The sequence below is a fragment of the Oncorhynchus keta genome, chromosome 4 (assembly GCF_023373465.1).
Source record: "Oncorhynchus keta strain PuntledgeMale-10-30-2019 chromosome 4, Oket_V2, whole genome shotgun sequence".
In the NCBI taxonomy this organism is placed as follows: Eukaryota; Metazoa; Chordata; class Actinopteri; order Salmoniformes; family Salmonidae; genus Oncorhynchus; species Oncorhynchus keta.
Genome location: NC_068424.1, coordinates 9,589,812 through 9,611,999, shown reverse-complemented (window position 1 = coordinate 9,611,999; position 22,188 = coordinate 9,589,812). Strand labels below are relative to the sequence as shown.

General features: G+C 47.5%; 1 protein-coding gene across 3 annotated transcripts in view; it reads left to right on the top strand.

The window, feature by feature from the left end:
- The window catches only part of LOC118372903 (guanine nucleotide exchange factor VAV3-like), a 257,830-nt gene that overhangs the window by 200,297 nt on the left and 35,345 nt on the right, over positions 1-22,188 (top strand). For 2 of the 3 annotated variants that reach the window (XM_052499406.1, XM_052499404.1), the window contains exon 23: positions 2,658-2,774. In XM_052499406.1, coding sequence (XP_052355366.1) covers positions 2,658-2,774 — 117 coding nt within the window. Of the gene's footprint in view, positions 1-2,657; positions 2,775-13,955; positions 14,507-22,188 lie in introns of those variants that run through there. The other variant, XM_052499407.1, reaches the window with a different exon arrangement.

Below are 22,188 nucleotides of genomic sequence, written 5' to 3'. Positions count from 1 at the left end.
AAAAATAAAAAAAATAATTAAATATGACATTACAGAGTCTGAAATATAACACAACTGTTTGACATAGAAACACTGGATTTTCGGCTGTTTTGTTTATGAAAAATATCAGTAACGTTCCATCCATGAGGCCACTAGAGGGTGATTTGGTAATTAGACGCAGGAAAGGGCATTCTCCAACATAAAGGGTATTCTCTAGCATACCGTTCCAACACTTCAAGCTTTGTCCTGTTGGTTGTTGATCATTGCCAGACAGACATTTTCAAGTCTTGCCATACATTTTCAAGACGATTTAAGTCAAAACTGTAACCAGGCCATTCAGGAGAACATTCATCGTCACCTTAGTAAATAACTCCAGTGTAGATTTGGCCTTGTGTTTTAGGTTATTGTCCTGCTGAAAGGTGAATTCATCTCCCAGTGTCTGTTGGAAAGCAGACTGAACCAGGTTTTCCTAAAGGATTTTGCCTGTGCTCAGCTCTATTTTGTTTATTTTTATCCTAAAAGTGTCCTGGTCCTTGCCAATGACAAGCACACCCATAACATGATGCAGTTACCACCATGCATGAAAATGTGTTGGATTTGCCCCAAACATAGCGCTTTGTATTCAGGAATGATTTAGCAGTATTACTTTACTGCCTTGTTGCAAACAGGATACATATTGTATAATATTTGTGTTATGTACAGACTCTTTTCACTCTGTCATTTAGGTTAGTATTGTGGAGTAACTACAATGTTGTTGATCCATCCTCATGTCTCTCCTGTCACAGCCATTAAACTCTGTGACTGTTTTAAAGTCACCATTGGCCTCATGGTGAAATCCCTGAGCAGTTTACCTTCATCTCCGGCAACTGAGTTAGGAAGGACGTCTGTATCTTTATGGTGTCTGGGTGTATTGATACAGCATCCACAGTGTAGTTAATAACTTCACCCTGCTCAAAGGGATATTCAATGTCTGCTTTGCTATTTTTTTACCATCTACTAACAGTTGCCCTCCTTTGCGAGGCATTGGAAAAACCTTGGTCTTTGTGGTTGAATCGGTGTTAGAGATTCACTGCTCTACTGAGGGACTTTACAGGCAATTGTATGTGTGCGGTACAGAGAGGAGGTAGTTGTTCAAAAATCATGTTAAAAGAGGGAGTCCATGCAACTTATTGTGTGACTTGTTAAGCAGATGTTTTACTTATTTAGGCTTGCCATAACAAAGGGTTCGAATACATTTCAGCTTTTCATTTTTTTAAATTTATTTGTAAACATTTCTAAACACATAATTCCACTTTGACGTTATGGGGTATTGTGTGTAAGCCAGTGACACAAAATATACATTTAATCATGTTTATATTCAGGTTGTAACACAACAAAATGTGGAAAAAGTCAAAGGGTCTGAATACTTCCTGAAGCCACTGTAACAGGATGTGTCTGTATGTTTCACTGTTATTTATTTTAATTTATTTATTTATTTCACTTCCTATGTTATGTCTGTGTATTCAGCATCTCTATCATATCCTGTCTGTGTATTCAGCATCTCTATCATATCCTGTCTGTGTATTCAGCATCTCTATCATATCCTGTCTGTGTATTCAGCATCTCTATCATATCCTGTCTGTGTATTCAGCATCTCTATCATATCCTGTCTGTGTATTCAGCATCTCTATCATATCCTGTCTGTGTATTCAGCATCTCTATCATATCCTGTCTGTGTATTCAGCATCTCTATCATATCCTGTCTGTGTTAAACTATCATATCTGTCTATCATATCCTGTCTGTGTATTCAGCATCTCTATCATATCCTGTCTGTGTATTCAGCATCTCTATCATATCCTGTCTGTGTATTCAGCATCTCTATCATATCTGTCTGTGTATTCAGTCTGTGTTATTCAGCACTATCATATCCTGTCTGTGTTCAAACTATCATATCCTGCCTGTGTATTCAGCATCTCTATCATATCCTGTCTGTGTTACAGCATCTATCATAAAACTATCATATCCTGCTGTGTATTCAGCAAACTATCATATCTCTGTCTGTGTATACAGCATCTCTATCATATCCTGTCTGTGTATTCAGCATCATCATACTGTCTGTGGCTCCTGTATTAGCAGCTATCATATCTCTAAACTATCATATCCTGCCTGTGTATTCAGCTCCTGTGTATACAGCATCTCAAAACTATCATATCCTGCCTGTGGCTCCCTGTGTATTCAGCATCTCTATCATATACAGCATCTCAAAACTATCATATCCTGCCTGTGGCTCCTGTATACAGCATATCTGTCTAAACTATCATATCCTCATATCCGTGGCTCCTGTATACACAGCATCTCCTAAACTATCATATCCTGCCCGTGGCTCCTGTATACAGCATCTCTAAACTATCATATCCTGCCTGTGGCTCCTGTATACAGCATCTCTAAACTATCATATCCTGCCTGTGGCTCCTGTATACAGCATCTCTAAACTATCATATCCTGCCTGTGGCTGCTCTATACAGCATCTCTAAACTATCATATCCTGCCTGTGGCTGCTCTATACAGCATCTCTAAACTATCATATCCTGCCTGTGGCTCCTGTATACAGCATCTCTAAACTATCATATCCTGCCTGTGGCTCCTGTATACAGCATCTCTAAACTATCATATCCTGCCTCTGGGTACTGTACTGTAGGTTTGCTGGGCCCATGGAGAGACTGCAGGCTGAGGCAGAGCTGATTAGCAGAGGCAACAGCACTTACCTGGTCCGCCACCGGAGCCGCGAGGTCACAGAGTACGCCATCAGCATCAAGTAAGTTAGTAGCATGGCAGTACTGTACATTACAGTACATTACAGTTGTCGTGTCTTTGGCTATGCCTGATTAAGTGATATGACATGCTATTCTATAAAATCCTTTCTCCGTAATTAATATTACCTGATTGAGCTAATCATGTAAATGTAATTAACTAGAGAGTCGGGGCACCACAAAATAATATTTATAGAGCTGTTATCTTCCGAATAAACTCTTAAAGACGTAGTAATATTTTACATCAATAGCAGTCAATATTAATCAATATTAATCATCACTATTACAGTATTAGCACAGCATTAATCACAGGGGGGAAAGAGGTATTTATGACTGTCATTACATTTACATTTAAGTCATTTAGCAGACGCTCTTATCCAGAACCTACCTCCAGGCCAACGTCATGACACAGTACAGTACAGTTCATTACAGCACATTACAGTACATTACAGAACAGCACATTACAGTACATTACATTACAGCACATTACAGTACATTATGGTATTGCACAGTGCAGCACATTACAATACATTACAGTACAATATATTACAGTACAGCACATTACAGTACAGTATAGTACAGTACATTAAAGCACATTACAGTACAGTATAGTACAGTACAGCACATTACAGTACAGTATAGTACAGTACAGCACATTACAGGACAGTATAGTACAGTACATTAAAGCACATTACAGTACAGTATAGTACAGTACAGTACATTACAGTATAGTACAGTACAGTACATTACAGTATAGTACAGTACAGTACATTATAGTACAGTACATTACAGTATAGTACATTACAGTGCAGTACAGTATAGTACAGTACAGTATAGTACAGTACAGCACATTACAGTACAGTACAGTACATTACAGTACAGCATAATACAGTACATTACAGTATAGTACAGTACATTACAGTATAGTACATTACAGTACATTACAGTACAGTACAGTACAGTACAGTACAGCACATTACAGTATAGTACAGTACATTACAGTACAGTACATTACAGTACAGCATAGTACAGTATAGTACACTACAGTACATTACAGTATAGTACAGTACATTACAGTATAGTACAGTACATTACAGTACAGTACAGTACATTACAGTATAGTACAGTATATTACAGTACAGTACATTACAGTATAGTACAGTAAAGTACATTACAGTACAGTACAGTACAGTATAGTACAGTACATTACAGTATAGTACAATACAGTACAGTATAGTACAGTACAGTACATTACAGTATAGTACAGTATGGTACATTACAGTATAGTACAGTACATTACAGTACAGTACAGTACATTACAGTATAGTACAATACAGTACATTACAGTATAGTACAGTACAGTACATTACAGTATAGTACAGTATAGTACAGTATAGTACAGTACAACACGTTACAGTACATTACAGTACAGTACATTACAGTACAACACAGTACAGTACAGTACAGTACAGTACAGTACAGTACATTACAGTACAGTACAGTACAGTACAGTATAGTACAGTACAGTACAATACAGTATAGTACAGTACAGTACAATACATTACAGTATAGTACAATACATTACAGTATAGTACAGTACAGTACATTACAGTATAGTACAGTACAGTACATTACAGTATAGTACATTACAGTACAGTACAGTGTAGTACAGTACAGTATAGTAAAGTACAGTATAGTACAGTACAGCACATTACAGTACAGTACATTACAGTACAGTACATTACAGTATAGTACAATACAGTACATTACAGTATAGTACAGTACAGTACATTACAGTATAGTACAGCATACAGTATAGTATACAGTGCAGTACAGTATAGTACAGTATAGTACAGTACAGCACATTACAGTACAGTACATTACAGTACAGCATAGTACAGTACAGTACATTACAGTATAGTACAATACAGTACATTACAGTATAGTACAGTACAGTACATTACAGTATAGTACAGCATACAGTATAGTATAGTACAGCACGTTACAGTACATTACAGTACAGTACATTACAGTACAGCATAATACAGTACAGTACATTACAGTATAGTACAGTACAGTACATTACAGTATAGTACAGTACAGTACAGTACATCACAGTATAGTACAGTACAGTACATTACAGTACATTACAGTACAGTACAGTATAGTACAGTACAGTATAGTACAGCACATTCCAGTACATTACAGTACAGTACATTACAGTACAGCATAATACAGTACAGTACATTACAGTATAGTACAGTACATTACAGTATAGTACAGTACAGTACATTACAGTATAGTACAGTACAGTACAGTACAGTACAGTATAGTACAGCACATTACAGTATAGTACAGTACAGTACATTACAGTATAGTACAGTACAGTACAGTACAGTACATTACAGTACAGTACAGTACAGCACATTACAGTATAGTACAGTACGGTACATTACATTACAGCATAGTACAGTATAGTACACTACAGTACATTACAGTATAGTACAGTACAGTACATTACAGTATAGTACAGTACATTACAGTACAGTACAGTACATTACAGTATAGTACAGTATATTACAGTACAGTACATTACAGTATAGTATAGTACAGTACATTACATTACAGCATAGTACAGTATAGTACACTACAGTACATTACAGTATAGTACAGTACAGTACATTACAGTATAGTACAGTACAGTACATTACAGTACAGTACATTACAGTATAGTACAGTATAGTACAGTATAGTATAGTACAGTACAGCACGTTACAGTACATTACAGTACAGTACATTACAGTACAGCATAATACAGTACAGTACATTACAGTACAGTACATTACAGTATAGTACAGTACAGTACATTACAGTACAGTATAGTACAGTACAGTATAGTACAGCACATTACAGTACATTACAGTACAGTACATTACAGTACAGCATAATACAGTACATTACAGTATAGTACAGTACAGTACATTACAGTATAGTACAGTACAGTACATTACAGTATAGTACAGTACAGTACAGTACAGTACAGTACATTACAGTACAGTACAGTACAGCACATTACAGTATAGTACAGTACAGTACATTACATTACAGCATAGTACAGTATAGTACACTACAGTACATTAAAGTATAGTACAGTACAGTACATTACAGTATAGTACAGTACATTACAGTACAGTACAGTCCATTACAGTATAGTACAATATATTACATTACAGTACATTACAGTATAGTACAGTACAGTACATTACAGTACAGCATAGTACAGTACAATACATTACAGTACAGTACATTACAGTATAGTACAATACAGTACATTACAGTATAGTACAGTACAGTACATTACAGTATAGTACAGTATAGTACAGTACAGTATAGTACAGTACAGCACGTTACAGTACATTACAGTAGAATACATTACAGTACAGCATAATACAGTACAGTACAGTACATTACAGTATAGTACAGTACAGTACATTACAGTATAGTACAGTACAGTACATTACAGTATAGTACAGTACAGTACATTACAGTACAGTACATTACAGTACAGTACAGTATAGTACAGTACAGTACAGTACAGTACAGTATAGTACAGCACATTACAGTACATTACAGTACAGTACATTACAGTACAGCATAATACAGTATAGTACACTACAGTACATTACAGTATAGTACAGTACATTACAGTATAGTGCAGTACAGTACATTACAGTACAGTACAGTACATTACAGTATAGTACAGTATATTACAGTACAGTACATTACAGTATAGTACAGTACAGTACATTACATTACAGCATAGTACATACAGTATATTACACTACAGTACATTGCAGTATAGTACAGTACAGTACATTACAGTACAGTACAGTACATTACAGTATAGTACAGTATATGACACTACAGTACATTACAGTATAGTACAGTATATGACAGTACAGTACAGTACAGTATAGTACAGTACAGCCACACTGCTAATAGCCATTAGTCGTTAGTCATAGAGTAGAAAAGGCAAGACTCCTCCTCCATTGTCAGTGGAGGTGATATGTGCAGTTCAGTCCTACCGTTGATTTTCTGCACAGACTGTACTGTATGTTGCTCTGCTCTGCATAAGAGCATGGACTGAAGGAAAACGTTGGAAAATACATGCATTGTATTGTGCGTTGAAAAGTAACTTGAGGTGTGACGTGCAGGAGTAATGATTCTTCATAAGTGACTCCCACAGTACAGTGGGAATATGTTTAAGTGCGGTGAAGCACTCTGCTACAAACACATTAAAAGCCCGTGGCGACGTAGACTGGAAAGAACCCTTGCGTGTTATCATCGTATCTTTTCAGTCACCCGCGGCTGTTGGTATGCGCCAGATAGACAGATGACAGCACTGAATGTTCAGACAGGCTGGAACAGGCCAATGATATGCAGCGTTTGTGTTTCTGTGCCAAGGTGGGTTGAGACACTCCTTCCCTGCAGGGAGCTGGTAAAACTTAGAGAGAGAGAGAGAGAGAGAGAGAGAGAGACATTTGAAATGTCTAACTTCTTTTAAAACTTTTGTGAGTGTAATGTTTACTAATGTTTCGCTTGTTTATTTCCCTTTTGTTTATTATCTATTTCACTTGCTTTGACAAAGTAAACATGTGTTTCCCATGCCAGCAAAGCCCTTTGAATATCATTTAATTAAGAGAGAGAGAGAGAGAGAGAGGGAGGGAGAGAGGGAGGGGGAGAGAGAGAGAGAGAGAGAGGGCTGCTCTGAGAGGCTTCTGGAAATGCTTCTTTTTTTTAAACCCCCTTCAACCAAATAATTAATCTCCTCCTTTTTTCTCTCTAATGAAAGCTTTTTCAATGTCTTCAAGTTCCACCGGAGCTGAAGTCTTAATTGCTTGTGTGCGATGCATGCTGCTGCAGCACCGGTGAATAGACCCAGAGAGACCGTTATACAGCCTGCTCAAGGTTATTAAATCCTCACAACGAGAGAAAAAAAGAAACTCTGCACACTTATGTGGAAATGAAGTGTTTGAATTAGACAATGACCTATCCCTGGCCCCCTCCCTGGCCCCCTCCCTGGCCCCCTCTGTATAACTCTGCTGTTCTACTGAGGCCCTATCCCTGGCCCCCTCTGTATAACTCTGCTGTTCTACTGAGGCCCTATCCCTGGCCCCCTCTGTATAACTCTGCTGTTCTACTGAGGCCCTATCCCTGGCCCCCTCTGTATAACTCTGCTGTTCTACCGAGGCCCTATCCCTGGCCCCCTCTGTATAACTCTGCTGTTCTACTGAGGACCTATCCCTGGCCCCCTCTGTATAAATCTGCTGTTCTACTGAGGCCCTATCCCTGGCCCCCTCTGTATAACTCTGCTGTTCTACTGAGGACCTATCCCTGGCCCCCTCTGTATAACTCTGCTGTTCTACTGAGGCCCTCTCCCTGGCCCCCTCCCTGGCCCTCTCCCTGGCCCCCTCCCTGGCCCCCTCCCTGGCCCCCACCCTGGCCCCCTCTGTGTATCTCTGCTGTTCTACTGAGGCCCTACCCCTGGCCCCCTCTGTATAAATCTGCTGTTCTACTGAGGCCCTATCCCTGGCCCCCTCTGTATAAATCTGCTGTTCTACTGAGAACCTATCCCTGGCCCCCTCTGTGTAACTCTGCTGTTCTACTGAGGCCCCCTCCTGGCCCCTCCCTGGCCCCTCCCTGGCCCCCACCCTGGCCCCATCCCTGGCCCCCTCTGTGTAACTCTGCTGTTCTACTGAGGCCCTATCCCTGGCCCCCTCTGTATAAATCTGCTGTTCTACTGAGGCCCTATCCCTGGCCCCCTCTGTATAAATCTGCTGTTCCACTGAGGCCCTATCCCTGGCCCCCTCTGTATAAATCTGCTGTTCTACTGAGAACCTATCCCTGGCCCCCTCTGTATAACTCTGCTGTTCTACTGAGGCCCTATCCCTGGCCCCCTCTGTATAAATCTGCTGTTCTACTGAGGCCCTATCCCTGGCCCCCTCTGTATAACTCTGCTGTTCTACTGAGGCCCTATCCCTGGCCCCCTCTGTATAACTCTGCTGTTCTACTGAGGCCCTATCCCTGGCCCCCTCTGTATAACTCTGCTGTTCTACTGAGGCCCTATCCCTGGCCCCCTCTGTATAACTCTGCTGTTCTACTGAGGCCCTATCCCTGGCCCCCTCTGTATAACTCTGCTGTTCTACTGAGGCCCTATCCCTGGCCCCCTCTGTATAACTCTGCTGTTCTACCGAGGCCCTATCCCTGGCCCCCTCTGTATAACTCTGCTGTTCTACTGAGGACCTATCCCTGGCCCCCTCTGTATAAATCTGCTGTTCTACTGAGGCCCTATCCCTGGCCCCCTCTGTATAACTCTGCTGTTCTACTGAGGACCTATCCCTGGCCCCCTCTGTATAACTCTGCTGTTCTACTGAGGCCCCCTCCCTGGCCCCCTCCCTGGCCCTCTCCCTGGCCCCCTCCTGGCCCCCTCCCTGGCCCCCTCTGTGTATCTCTGCTGTTCTACTGAGGCCCTACCCCTGGCCCCCTCTGTATAAATCTGCTGTTCTACTGAGGCCCTATCCTGGCCCCCTCTGTATAAATCTGCTGTTCTACTGAGAACCTATCCCTGGCCCCCTCTGTATAACTCTGCTGTTCTATTGAGGCCCCCTCCTGGCCCCCTCCTGGCCCCCTCCTGGCCCCCTCCCTGGCCCCTCTGTGTAACTCTGCTGTTCTACTGAGGCCCTATCCCTGGCCCCTCTGTATAAATCTGCTGTTCTACTGAGGCCCTATCCCTGGCCCTCTGTATAAATCTGCTGTTCTACTGAGGCCCTATCCCTGGCCCCCTCTGTATAACTCTGCTGTTCTACTGAGGCCCTATCCCTGGCCCCCTCTGTATAACTCTGCTGTTCTACTGAGGCCCTATCCCTGGCCCCCTCTGTATAACTCTGCTGTTCTACTGAGGCCCTATCCCTGGCCCCCTCTGTATAACTCTGCTGTTCTACTGAGGCCCTATCCCTGGCCCCCTCTGTATAACTCTGCTGTTCTACTGAGGACCTATCCCTGGCCCCCTCTGTATAACTCTGCTGTTCTACTGAGAACCTATCCCTGGCCCCCTCTGTATAACTCTGCTGTTCTACTGAGGCCCTATCCCTGGCCCCCTCTGTATAACTCTGCTGTTCTACTGAGGCCCTATCCCTGGCCCCCTCTGTATAACTCTGCTGTTCTACTGAGGCCCTATCCCTGGCCCCCTCTGTATAACTCTGCTGTTCTACTGAGGCCCTATCCCTGGCCCCCTCTGTATAACTCTGCTGTTCTACTGAGGCCCTATCCCTGGCCCCCTCTGTATAACTCTGCTGTTCTACTGAGGCCCTATCCCTGGCCCCCTCTGCATAGCTCTGCTGTTCTACTGAGGCCCTATCCCTGGCCCCCTCTGCATAGCTCTGCTGTTCTACTGAGGCCCTATCCCTGGCCACCTCTGTATAACTCTGCTGTTCTACTGAGGCCCTATCCCTGGCCCCCTCTGCATAACTCTGCTGTTCTACTGAGGCCCAGCCCTGGCCCCCTCTGTATAACTCTGCTGTTCTACTGAGAACCTATCCCTGGCCCCCTCTGTATAACTCTGCTGTTCTACTGAGGCCCTATCCCTGGCCCCCTCTGTATAACTCTGCTGTTCTACTGAGGCCCTATCCCTGGCCCCCTCTGCATAACTCTGCTGTTCTACTGAGGCCCTATCCCTGGCCCCCTCTGTATAACTCTGCTGTTCTACTGAGGCCCTATCCCTGGCCCCCTCTGCATAGCTCTGCTGTTCTACTGAGGCCCTATCCCTGGCCCCCTCTGCATAGCTCTGCTGTTCTACTGAGGCCCTATCCCTGGCCCCTCTGCATAGCTCTGCTGTTCTACTGAGGCCCTATCCCTGGCCCCCTCTGCATAGCTCTGCTGTTCTACTGAGGCCCAGCCCTGGCCCCCTCTGTATAACTCTGCTGTTCTACTGAGAACCTATCCCTGGCCCCCTCTGTATAACTCTGCTGTTCTACTGAGGCCCTATCCCTGGCCGCCTCTGTATAACTCTGCTGTTCTACTGAGGCCCTATCCCTGGCCCCCTCTGCATAACTCTGCTGTTCTACTGAGGACCTATCCCTGGCCCCCTCTGTATAACTCTGCTGTTCTACTGAGGCCCTATCCCTGGCCCCCTCTGCATAGCTCTGCTGTTCTACTGAGGCCCTATCCCTGGCCCCCTCTGCATAGCTCTGCTGTTCTACTGAGGCCCTATCCCTGGCCCCCTCTGCATAGCTCTGCTGTTCTACTGAGGCCCTATCCCTGGCCCCCTCTGTATAACTCTGCTGTTCTACTGAGAACCTATCCCTGGCCCCCTCTGTATAACTCTGCTGTTCTACTGAGGCCCTATCCCTGGCCCCCTCTGTATAACTCTGCTGTTCTACTGAGACCCTATCCCTGGCCCCCTCTGTATAACTCTGCTGTTCTACTGAGAACCTATCCCTGGCCCCCTCTGTATAACTCTGCTGTTCTACTGAGGCCCTATCCCTGGCCCCCTCTGTATAACTCTGCTGTTCTACTGAGGCCCTATCCCTGGCCCCCTCTGTATAACTCTGCTGTTCTACTGAGGCCCTAACCCTGGCCCCCTCTGCATAACTCTGCTGTTCTACTGAGGCCCTATCCCTGGCCCCCTCTGCATAACTCTGCTGTTCTACTGAGGCCCTATCCCTGGCCCCCTCTGCATAACTCTGCTGTTCTACTGAGGCCCTATCCCTGGCCCCCTCTGTATAACTCTGCTGTTCTACTGAGGCCCTATCCCTGGCCCCCTCTGTATAACTCTGCTGTTCTACTGAGGCCCTATCCCTGGCCCCCTCTGTATAACTCTGCTGTTCTACTGAGAACCTATCCCTGGCCCCTCTGTATAACTCTGCTGTTCTACTGAGGCCCTATCCCTGGCCCCCTCTGTATAACTCTGCTGTTCTACTGAGGCCCTCCCTGGCCCCTCTGTATAACTCTGCTGTTCTACTGAGGCCCTATCCCTGGCCCCTCTGTATAACTCTGCTGTTCTACTGAGGCCCTATCCCTGGCCCCCTCTGTATAACTCTGCTGTTCTACTGAGGCCCTAGCCCTGGCCCCTCTGCATAACTCTGCTGTTCTACTGAGGCTCTATCCCTGGCCCCTCTGTGTAACTCTGCTGTTCTACTGAGGCCCTATCCCTGGCCCCCTCTGTCTAACTCTGCTGTTCTACTGAGGCCCTATCCCTGGCCCCCTCTGCATAACTCTGCTGTTCTACTGACGCCCGCTACCTTTCTTCTACAAGCTACACTGTTCTGCTGAGGCCCTTGTACCTTCCTTCTACGAGCTACACTGTTCTGCTGAGGCCCTTCTACCTTCCTTCTAGGAGCTACACTCTGCTGTTCGACTGAGGCCCTGCCATCTTCCTTCTACAAGATACACTATTCTACTGAGGCCCTGCCATCTTCCTTCTACAAGCTACACTCTGCTATTCTACTGAGGCCCTGCCATCTTCCTTCTACAAGCTACACTGTTCTACTGAGGCCCTGCCACCTTCCTTCTACAAGCTACACTATTCTGCTGAGGCCCTGCCATCTTCCTTCTAGGAGCTACACTCTGCTGTTCTACTGAGGCCCTGCCACATCCTTCTACAAGCTACACTCTGCTGTTCGACTGAGGCCCTGCCATCTTCCTTCTACAAGCTACACTGTTCTACTGAGGCCCTGCCACATCCTTCTACAAGATACACTCTGCTGTTCTACTGAGGCCCTGCCATCTTCCTTCTACAAGCTACACTCTGCTGTTCTACTGAGGCCCTGCCATCTTCCTTCTACAAGATACACTCTGCTGTTCAACTGAGGCCCAGCCATCTTCCTTCTACAAGCTACACTCTGCTATTCTACTGAGGCCCTGCCATCTTCCTTCTACAAGCTACACTGTTCTACTGAGGCCCTGCCACCTTCCTTCTACAAGCTACACTATTCTGCTGAGGCCCTGCCATCTTCCTTCTACCAGCTACACTGTTCTACTGAGGCCCTGCCATCTTCCTTCTACAAGCTACACTGTTCTACTGAGGCCCTGCCACCTTCCTTCTACAAGCTACACTGTTCTACTGAGGCCCTGCCACCTTCCTTCTACAAGCTACACTGTTCTACTGAGGCCCTGCCACATCCTTCTACAAGCTACACTGGTCTACTGAGGCCCTGCCATCTTCCTTCTACAAGCTACACTGTTCTACTGAGGCCCTGCCACCTTCCTTCTACAAGCTACACTGTTCTACTGAGGCCCTGCCACCTTCCTTCTACAAGCTACACTGTTCTACTGAGGCCCTGCCACATCCTTCTACAAGCTACACTGGTCTACTGAGGCCCTGCCACCTTCCTTCTACAAGCTACACTGTTCTACCGAGGCCCTGCCATCATTCCTTCTACAAGCTACACTGTTCTACTGAGGCCCTGCCATCTTCCTTCTACAAGCTACACTGTTCTACTGAGGCCCTATCCCTGGCCCCCTCTGTATAACTCCTGTTCTACTGAGGCCCTATCCCTGGCCCCCTCTGCATAGCTCTGCTGTTCTACTGAGGCCCTATCCCTGGCCCCCTCTGTATAGCTCTGCTGTTCTACTGAGGCCCTAGCCCTGGCCCCCTCTGTATAACTCTGCTGTTCTACTGAGAACCTATCCCTGGCCCCCTCTGTATAACTATGCTGTTCTACTGAGGCCCTATCCCTGGCCCCCTCTGTATAACTCTGCTGTTCTACTGAGGCCCCTCCCTGGCCCCCTCTGTATAACTCTGCTGTTCTACTGAGGCCCTATCCCTGGCCCCCTCTGTATAACTCTGCTGTTCTACTGAGGCCCTATCCCTGGCCCCCTCTGTATAACTCTGCTGTTCTACTGAGGCCCTAGCCCTGGCCCCCTCTGCATAACTCTGCTGTTCTACTGAGGCCCTAACCCTGGCCCCCTCTGTGTAACTCTGCTGTTCTACTGAGGCCCTATCCCTGGCCCCCTCTGTCTAACTCTGCTGTTCTACTGAGGCCCTATCCCTGGCCCCCTCTGCATAACTCTGCTGTTCTACTGACGCCCGCTACCTTTCTTCTACAAGCTACACTGTTCTGCTGAGGCCCTTGTACCTTCCTTCTGAGCTACACTGTTCTACTGAGGCCCTTCTACCTTCCTTCTAGGAGCTACACTCTGCTGTTCTACTGAGGCCCAGCCATCTTCCTTCTACAAGCTACACTCTGCTGTTCTACTGAGGCCCTGCCATCTTCCTTCTACAAGCTACACTGTTCTACTGAGGCCCTGCCACATCCTTCTACAAGATACACTCTGCTGTTCTACTGAGGCCCTGCCATCTTCCTTCTACAAGCTACACTCTGCTGTTCTACTGAGGCCCTGCCATCTTCCTTCTACAAGCTACACTGTTCTACTGAGGCCCTGCCACCTTCCTTCTACAAGCTACACTATTCTGCTGAGGCCCTGCCATCTTCCTTCTACCAGCTACACTGTTCTACTGAGGCCCTGCCATCTTCCTTCTACAAGCTACACTGTTCTACTGAGGCCCTGCCACCTTCCTTCTACAAGCTACACTGTTCTACTGAGGCCCTGCCACCTTCCTTCTACAAGCTACACTGTTCTACTGAGGCCCTGCCACATCCTTCTACAAGCTACACTGGTCTACTGAGGCCCTGCCATCTTCCTTCTACAAGCTACACTGTTCTACTGAGGCCCTGCCACCTTCCTTCTACAAGCTACACTGTTCTACTGAGGCCCTGCCACCTTCCTTCTACAAGCTACACTGTTCTACTGAGGCCCTGCCACATCCTTCTACAAGCTACACTGGTCTACTGAGGCCCTGCCACCTTCCTTCTGCAAGCTACACTGTTCTACCGAGGCCCTGCCATCATTCCTTCTACAAGCTACACTGTTCTACTGAGGCCCTGCCATCTTCCTTCTACAAGCTACACTGTTCTACTGAGGCCCTATCCCTGGCCCCTCTGTATAACTCTGCTGTTCTACTGAGGCCCTATCCCTGGCCCCCTCTGCATAGCTCTGCTGTTCTACTGAGGCCCTATCCCTGGCCCTCTGCATAGCTCTGCTGTTCTACTGAGGCCCAGCCCTGGCCCCCTCTGTATAACTCTGCTGTTCTACTGAGAACCTATCTGGCCCCCTCTGTATAACTCTGCTGTTCTACTGAGGCCCTATCCCTGGCCCCCTCTGTATAACTCTGCTGTTCTACTGAGGCCCTATCCCTGGCCCCTCTGCATAACTCTGCTGTTCTACTGAGGACCTATCCCTGGCCCCCTCTGTATAACTCTGCTGTTCTACTGAGGCCCTATCCCTGGCCCTCTGCATAGCTCTGCTGTTCTACTGAGGCCCCTCCTGGCCCCCTCTGTATAACTCTGCTGTTCTACTGAGGCCCTATCCCTGGCCCCCTCTGTATAACTCTGCTGTTCTACTGAGGCCCTATCCCTGGCCCCCTCTGTATAACTCTGCTGTTCTACTGAGGCCCTAGCCCTGGCCCCCTCTGCATAACTCTGCTGTTCTACTGAGGCCCTAATCCTGGCCCCCTCTGTGTAACTCTGCTGTTCTACTGAGGCCCTATCCCTGGCCCCCTCTGTCTAACTCTGCTGTTCTACTGAGGCCCTATCCCTGGCCCCCTCTGCATAACTCTGCTGTTCTACTGACGCCCGCTACCTTTCTTCTACAAGCTACACTGTTCTGCTGAGGCCCTTGTACCTTCCTTCTACGAGCTACACTGTTCTGCTGAGGCCCTTCTACCTTCCTTCTAGGAGCTACACTCTGCTGTTCGACTGAGGCCCAGCCATCTTCCTTCTACAAGCTACACTCTGCTGTTCTACTGAGGCCCTGCCATCTTCCTTCTACAAGCTACACTGTTCTACTGAGGCCCTGCCACATCCTTCTACAAGATACACTCTGCTGTTCTACTGAGGCCCTGCCATCTTCCTTCTACAAGCTACACTCTGCTGTTCTACTGAGGCCCTGCCATCTTCCTTCTACAAGCTACACTGTTCTACTGAGGCCCTGCCACCTTCCTTCTACAAGCTACACTATTCTGCTGAGGCCCTGCCATCTTCCTTCTACCAGCTACACTGTTCTACTGAGGCCCAGCCATCTTCCTTCTACAAGATACACTGTTCTACTGAGGCCCTGCCATCTTCCTTCTACAAGATACACTCTGCTGTTCGACTGAGGCCCTGCCATCTTCCTTCTACAAGATACACTCTGCTGTTCGACTGAGGCCCTGCCACATCCTTCTACAAGATACACTCTGCTGTTCTACTGAGGCCCTGCCATCTTCCTTCTACAAGCTACACTCTGCTATTCTACTGAGGCCCTGCCATCTTCCTTCTACAAGCTACACTGTTCTACTGAGGCCCTGCCACCTTCCTTCTACAAGCTACACTATTCTGCTGAGGCCCTGCCATCTTCCTTCTACCAGCTACACTGTTCTACTGAGGCCCTGCCATCTTCCTTCTACAAGCTACACTGTTCTACTGAGGCCCTGCCATCTTCCTTCTACAAGCTACACTGTTCTACTGAGGCCCTGCCACCTTCCTTCTACAAGCTACACTGTTCTACTGAGGCCCTGCCACATCCTTCTACAAGCTACACTGGTCTACTGAGGCCCTGCCATCTTCCTTCTACAAGCTACACTGGTCTACTGAGGCCCTGCCATCTTCCTTCTACACTGTTCTACTGAGGCCCTGCCACCTTCCTTCTACAAGCTACACTGTTCTACTGAGGCCCTGCCACATCCTTCTACAAGCTACACTGGTCTACTGAGGCCCTGCCACCTTCCTTCTACAAGCTACACTGTTCTACCGAGGCCCTGCCATCTTCCTTCTACAAGCTACACTGTTCTACTGAGGCCCTGCCATCTTCCTTCTACAAGCTACACTGTTCTACTGAGGCCCTGCCACATCCTTCTACAAGCTACACTGTTCTACTGAGGCCCTGCCACATCCTTCTACAAGCTACACTGTTCTACTGAGGCCCTGCCATCTTCGTTCTACAAGCTACACTGTTCTACTGAGGCCCTGCCATCTTCCTTCTACAAGCTACACTGTTCTACTGAGGCCCTGCCATCTTCCTTCTACAAGCTACACTGTTCTACTGAGGCCCTGCCATCTTCCTTCCACAAGCTACACTGTTCTACTGAGGCCCTGCCACCTTCCTTCTACAAGCTACACTGTTCTACTGAGGCCCTGCTACCTTCCTTCTACAAGCTACACTGTTCTACTGAGGCCCTGCTACCTTCCTTCTACAAGCTACACTGTTCTACTGAGGCCCTGCCATCTTCCTTCTACAAGCTACACTGTTCTACTGAGGCCCTGCCATCTTCCTTCTACAAGCTACACTGTTCTACTGTGTCCCTGCCATCTTCCTTCTACAAGCTACACTGTTCTACTGAGGCCTTGCCACCTTCCTTCTTCAAGCTACACTGTTCTACTGAGGCCCTGCCATCTTCCTTCCACAAGCTACACTGTTCTACTGAGGCCCTGCCACCTTCCTTCTACAAGCTACACTGTTCTACTGAGGCCCTGCCATCTTCCTTCTACAAGCTACACTGTTCTACTGAGGCCCTGCCACATCCTTCTACAAGCTACACTGTTCTACTGAGGCCCTGCCACATCCTTCTACAAGCTACACTGTTCTACTGAGGCCCTGCCATCTTAGTTCTACAAGCTACACTGTTCTACTGAGGCCCTGCCATCTTCCTTCTACAAGCTACACTGTTCTACTGAGGCCCTGCCATCTTCCTTCTACAAGCTACACTGTTCTACTGAGGCCCTGCCATCTTCCTTCCACAAGCTACACTGTTCTACTGAGGCCCTGCCACCTTCCTTCTACAAGCTACACTGTTCTACTGAGGCCCTGCTACCTTCCTTCTACAAGCTACACTGTTCTACTGAGGCCCTGCTACCTTCCTTCTACAAGCTACACTGTTCTACTGAGGCCCTGCCATCTTCCTTCTACAAGCTACACTGTTCTACTGAGGCCCTGCCACCTTCCTTCTACAAGCTACACTGTTCTACTGAGGCCCTGCCATCTTCCTTCCACAAGCTACACTGTTCTACTGAGGCCCTGCCACCTTCCTTCTACAAGCTACACTGTTCTACTGAGGCCCTGCCATCTTCCTTCTACAAGCTACACTGTTCTACTGAGGCCCTGCCACCTTCCTTCTACAAGCTACACTGTTCTACTGAGGCCCTGCCACCTTCCTTCTACAAGCTACACTGTTCTACTGAGGCCCTGCCATCTTCCTTCTACAAGCTACACTGTTCTACTGAGGCCCTGCCATCTTCCTTCTACAAGCTACACTGTTCTACTGAGGCCCTGCCATCTTCCTTCTACAAGCTACAATATTCTACTGAGGCCCTGCCACCTTCCTTCTACAAGCTACACTGTTCTACTGAGGCCCTGCCACCTTCCTTCTACAAGCTACACTGTTCTACTGAGGCCCTGCCACCTTCCTTCTACAAGCTACACTGTTCTACTGAGGCCCTGCCATCTTCCTTCCACAAGCTACACTGTTCTACTGAGGTCCTGCCACCTTCCTTCTACAAGCTACACTGTTCTACTGAGGCCCTGCCATCTTCCTTCCACAAGCTACACTGTTCTACTGAGGCCCTGCCACCTTCCTTCTACAAGCTACACTGTTCTACTGAGGCCCTGCCACCTTCCTTCTACAAGCTACACTGTTCTACTGAGGCCCTGCCATCTTCCTTCTACAAGCTACACTGTTCTACTGAGGCCCTGCCATCTTCCTTCTACAAGCTACACTGTTCTACTGAGGCCCTGCCATCTTCCTTCTACAAGCTACAATATTCTACTGAGGCCCTGCCACCTTCCTTCTACAAGCTACACTGTTCTACTGAGGCCCTGCCACCTTCCTTCTACAAGCTACACTGTTCTACTGAGGCCCTGCCATCTTCCTTCTACAAGCTACACTGTTCTACTGAGGCCCTGCCATCTTCCTTCTACAAGCTACACTGTTCTACTGAGGCCCTGCCATCTTCCTTCTACACTGTTCTACTGAGGCCCTGCCACCTTCCTTCTACAAGCTACACTGGTCTACTGAGGCCCTGCCACCTTCCTTCTACAAGCTACACTGTTCTACTGAGGCCCTGCCACCTTCCTTCTACAAGCTACACTGTTCTACTGAGGCCCTGCCATCTTCCTTCTACACTGTTCTACTGAGGCCCTGCCACCTTCCTTCTACAAGCTACACTGGTCTACTGAGGCCCTGCCATCTTCCTTCTACACTGTTCTACTGAGGCCCTGCCACCTTCCTTCTACAAGCTACACTGTTCTACTGAGGCCCTGCCACATCCTTCTACAAGCTACACTGGTCTACTGAGGCCCTGCCACCTTCCTTCTACAAGCTACACTGTTCTACCGAGGCCCTGCCATCTTCCTTCTACAAGCTACACTGTTCTACTGAGGCCCTGCCATCTTCCTTCTACAAGCTACAATATTCTACTGAGGCCCTGCCACCTTCCTTCTACAAGCTACACTGTTCTACTGAGGCCCTGCCACCTTCCTTCTACAAGCTACACTGTTCTACTGAGGCCCTGCCATCTTCCTTCTACAAGCTACACTGTTCTACTGAGGCCCTGCCATCTTCCTTCTACAAGCTACACTGTTCTACTGAGGCCCTGCCATCTTCCTTCTACAAGCTACACTGTTCTACTGAGGCCATCTTCCTTCCACAAGCTACACTGTTCTACTGAGGCCCTGCCACCTTCCTTCTACAAGCTACACTGTTCTACTGAGGCCCTGCTACCTTCCTTCTACAAGCTACACTGTTCTACTGAGGCCCTGCTACCTTCCTTCTACAAGCTACACTGTTCTACTGAGGCCCTGCCATCTTCCTTCTACAAGCTACACTGTTCTACTGAGGCCCTGCCATCTTCCTTCTACAAGCTACACTGTTCTACTGTGTCCCTGCCATCTTCCTTCTACAAGCTACACTGTTCTACTGAGGCCCTGCCACCTTCCTTCTTCAAGCTACACTGTTCTACTGAGGCCCTGCCATCTTCCTTCCACAAGCTACACTGTTCTACTGAGGCCCTGCCACCTTCCTTCTACAAGCTACACTGTTCTACTGAGGCCCTGCCATCTTCCTTCTACAAGCTACACTGTTCTACTGAGGCCCTGCCACATCCTTCTACAAGCTACACTGTTCTACTGAGGCCCTGCCACATCCTTCTACAAGCTACACTGTTCTACTGAGGCCCTGCCATCTTCGTTCTACAAGCTACACTGTTCTACTGAGGCCCTGCCATCTTCCTTCTACAAGCTACACTGTTCTACTGAGGCCCTGCCATCTTCCTTCTACAAGCTACACTGTTCTACTGAGGCCCTGCCATCTTCCTTCCACAAGCTACACTGTTCTACTGAGGCCCTGCCACCTTCCTTCTACAAGCTACACTGTTCTACTGAGGCCCTGCTACCTTCCTTCTACAAGCTACACTGTTCTACTGAGGCCCTGCTACCTTCCTTCTACAAGCTACACTGTTCTACTGAGGCCCTGCCATCTTCCTTCTACAAGCTACACTGTTCTACTGAGGCCCTGCCATCTTCCTTCTACAAGCTACACTGTTCTACTGAGGCCCTGCCATCTTCCTTCTACAAGCTACACTGTTCTACTGAGGCCCTGCCACCTTCCTTCTACAAGCTACACTGTTCTACTGAGGCCCTGCCATCTTCCTTCTACAAGCTACACTGTTCTACTGAGGCCCTGCCACCTTCCTTCTACAAGCTACACTGTTCTACTGAGGCCCTGCCACCTTCCTTCTACAAGCTACACTGTTCTACTGAGGCCCTGCCATCTTCCTTCTACAAGCTACACTGTTCTACTGAGGCCCTGCCATCTTCCTTCTACAAGCTACACTGTTCTACTGAGGCCCTGCCATCTTCCTTCTACAAGCTACACTGTTCTACTGAGGCCCTGCCACCTTCCTTCTACAAGCTACACTGTTCTACTGAGGCCCTGCCACCTTCCTTCTACAAGCTACACTGTTCTACTGAGGCCCTGCCATCTTCCTTCTACACTGTTCTACTGAGGCCCTGCCACCTTCCTTCTACAAGCTACACTGTTCTACTGAGGCCCTGCCACCTTCCTTCTACAAGCTACACTGTTCTACTGAGGCCCTGCCACCTTCCTTCTACAAGCTACACTGTTCTACTGAGGCCCTGCCATCTTCCTTCTACAAGCTACACTGTTCTACTGAGGCCCTGCCATCTTCCTTCTACAAGCTACACTGTTCTACTGAGGCCCTTCCACAAGCCACTGTTCCTTCCTTCTTCAAGCTACACTGTTCTACTGAGGCCCTGCCACCTTCCTTCTACAAGCTACACTGTTCTACTGAGGCCCTGCCATCTTCCTTCTACAAGCTACACTGTTCTACTGAGGCCCTGCCATCTTCCTTCTACAAGCTACACTGTTCTACTGAGGCCCTGCCATCTTCCTTCTACAAGCTACACTGTTCTACTGAGGCCCTGCCACCTTCCTTCTACAAGCTACACTGTTCTACTGAGGCCCTGCCACCTTCCTTCTACAAGCTACACTGTTCTACTGAGGCCCTGCCATCTTCGTTCTACAAGCTACACTGTTCTACTGAGGCCCTGCCATCTTCCTTCTACAAGCTACACTGTTCTACTGAGGCCCTGCCATCTTCCTTCTACAAGCTACACTGTTCTACTGAGGCCCTGCCATCTTCCTTCCACAAGCTACACTGTTCTACTGAGGCCCTGCCACCTTCCTTCTACAAGCTACACTGTTCTACTGAGGCCCTGCTACCTTCCTTCTACAAGCTACACTGTTCTACTGAGGCCCTGCTACCTTCCTTCTACAAGCTACACTGTTCTACTGAGGCCCTGCCATCTTCCTTCTACAAGCTACACTGTTCTACTGAGGCCCTGCCATCTTCCTTCTACAAGCTACACTGTTCTACTGTGTCCCTGCCATCTTCCTTCTACAAGCTACACTGTTCTACTGAGGCCCTGCCACCTTCCTTCTTCAAGCTACACTGTTCTACTGAGGCCCTGCCATCTTCCTTCCACAAGCTACACTGTTCTACTGAGGCCCTGCCACCTTCCTTCTACAAGCTACACTGTTCTACTGAGGCCCTGCCATCTTCCTTCTACAAGCTACACTGTTCTACTGAGGCCCTGCCACATCCTTCTACAAGCTACACTGTTCTACTGAGGCCCTGCCACATCCTTCTACAAGCTACACTGTTCTACTGAGGCCCTGCCATCTTCGTTCTACAAGCTACACTGTTCTACTGAGGCCCTGCCATCTTCCTTCTACAAGCTACACTGTTCTACTGAGGCCCTGCCATCTTCCTTCTACAAGCTACACTGTTCTACTGAGGCCCTGCCATC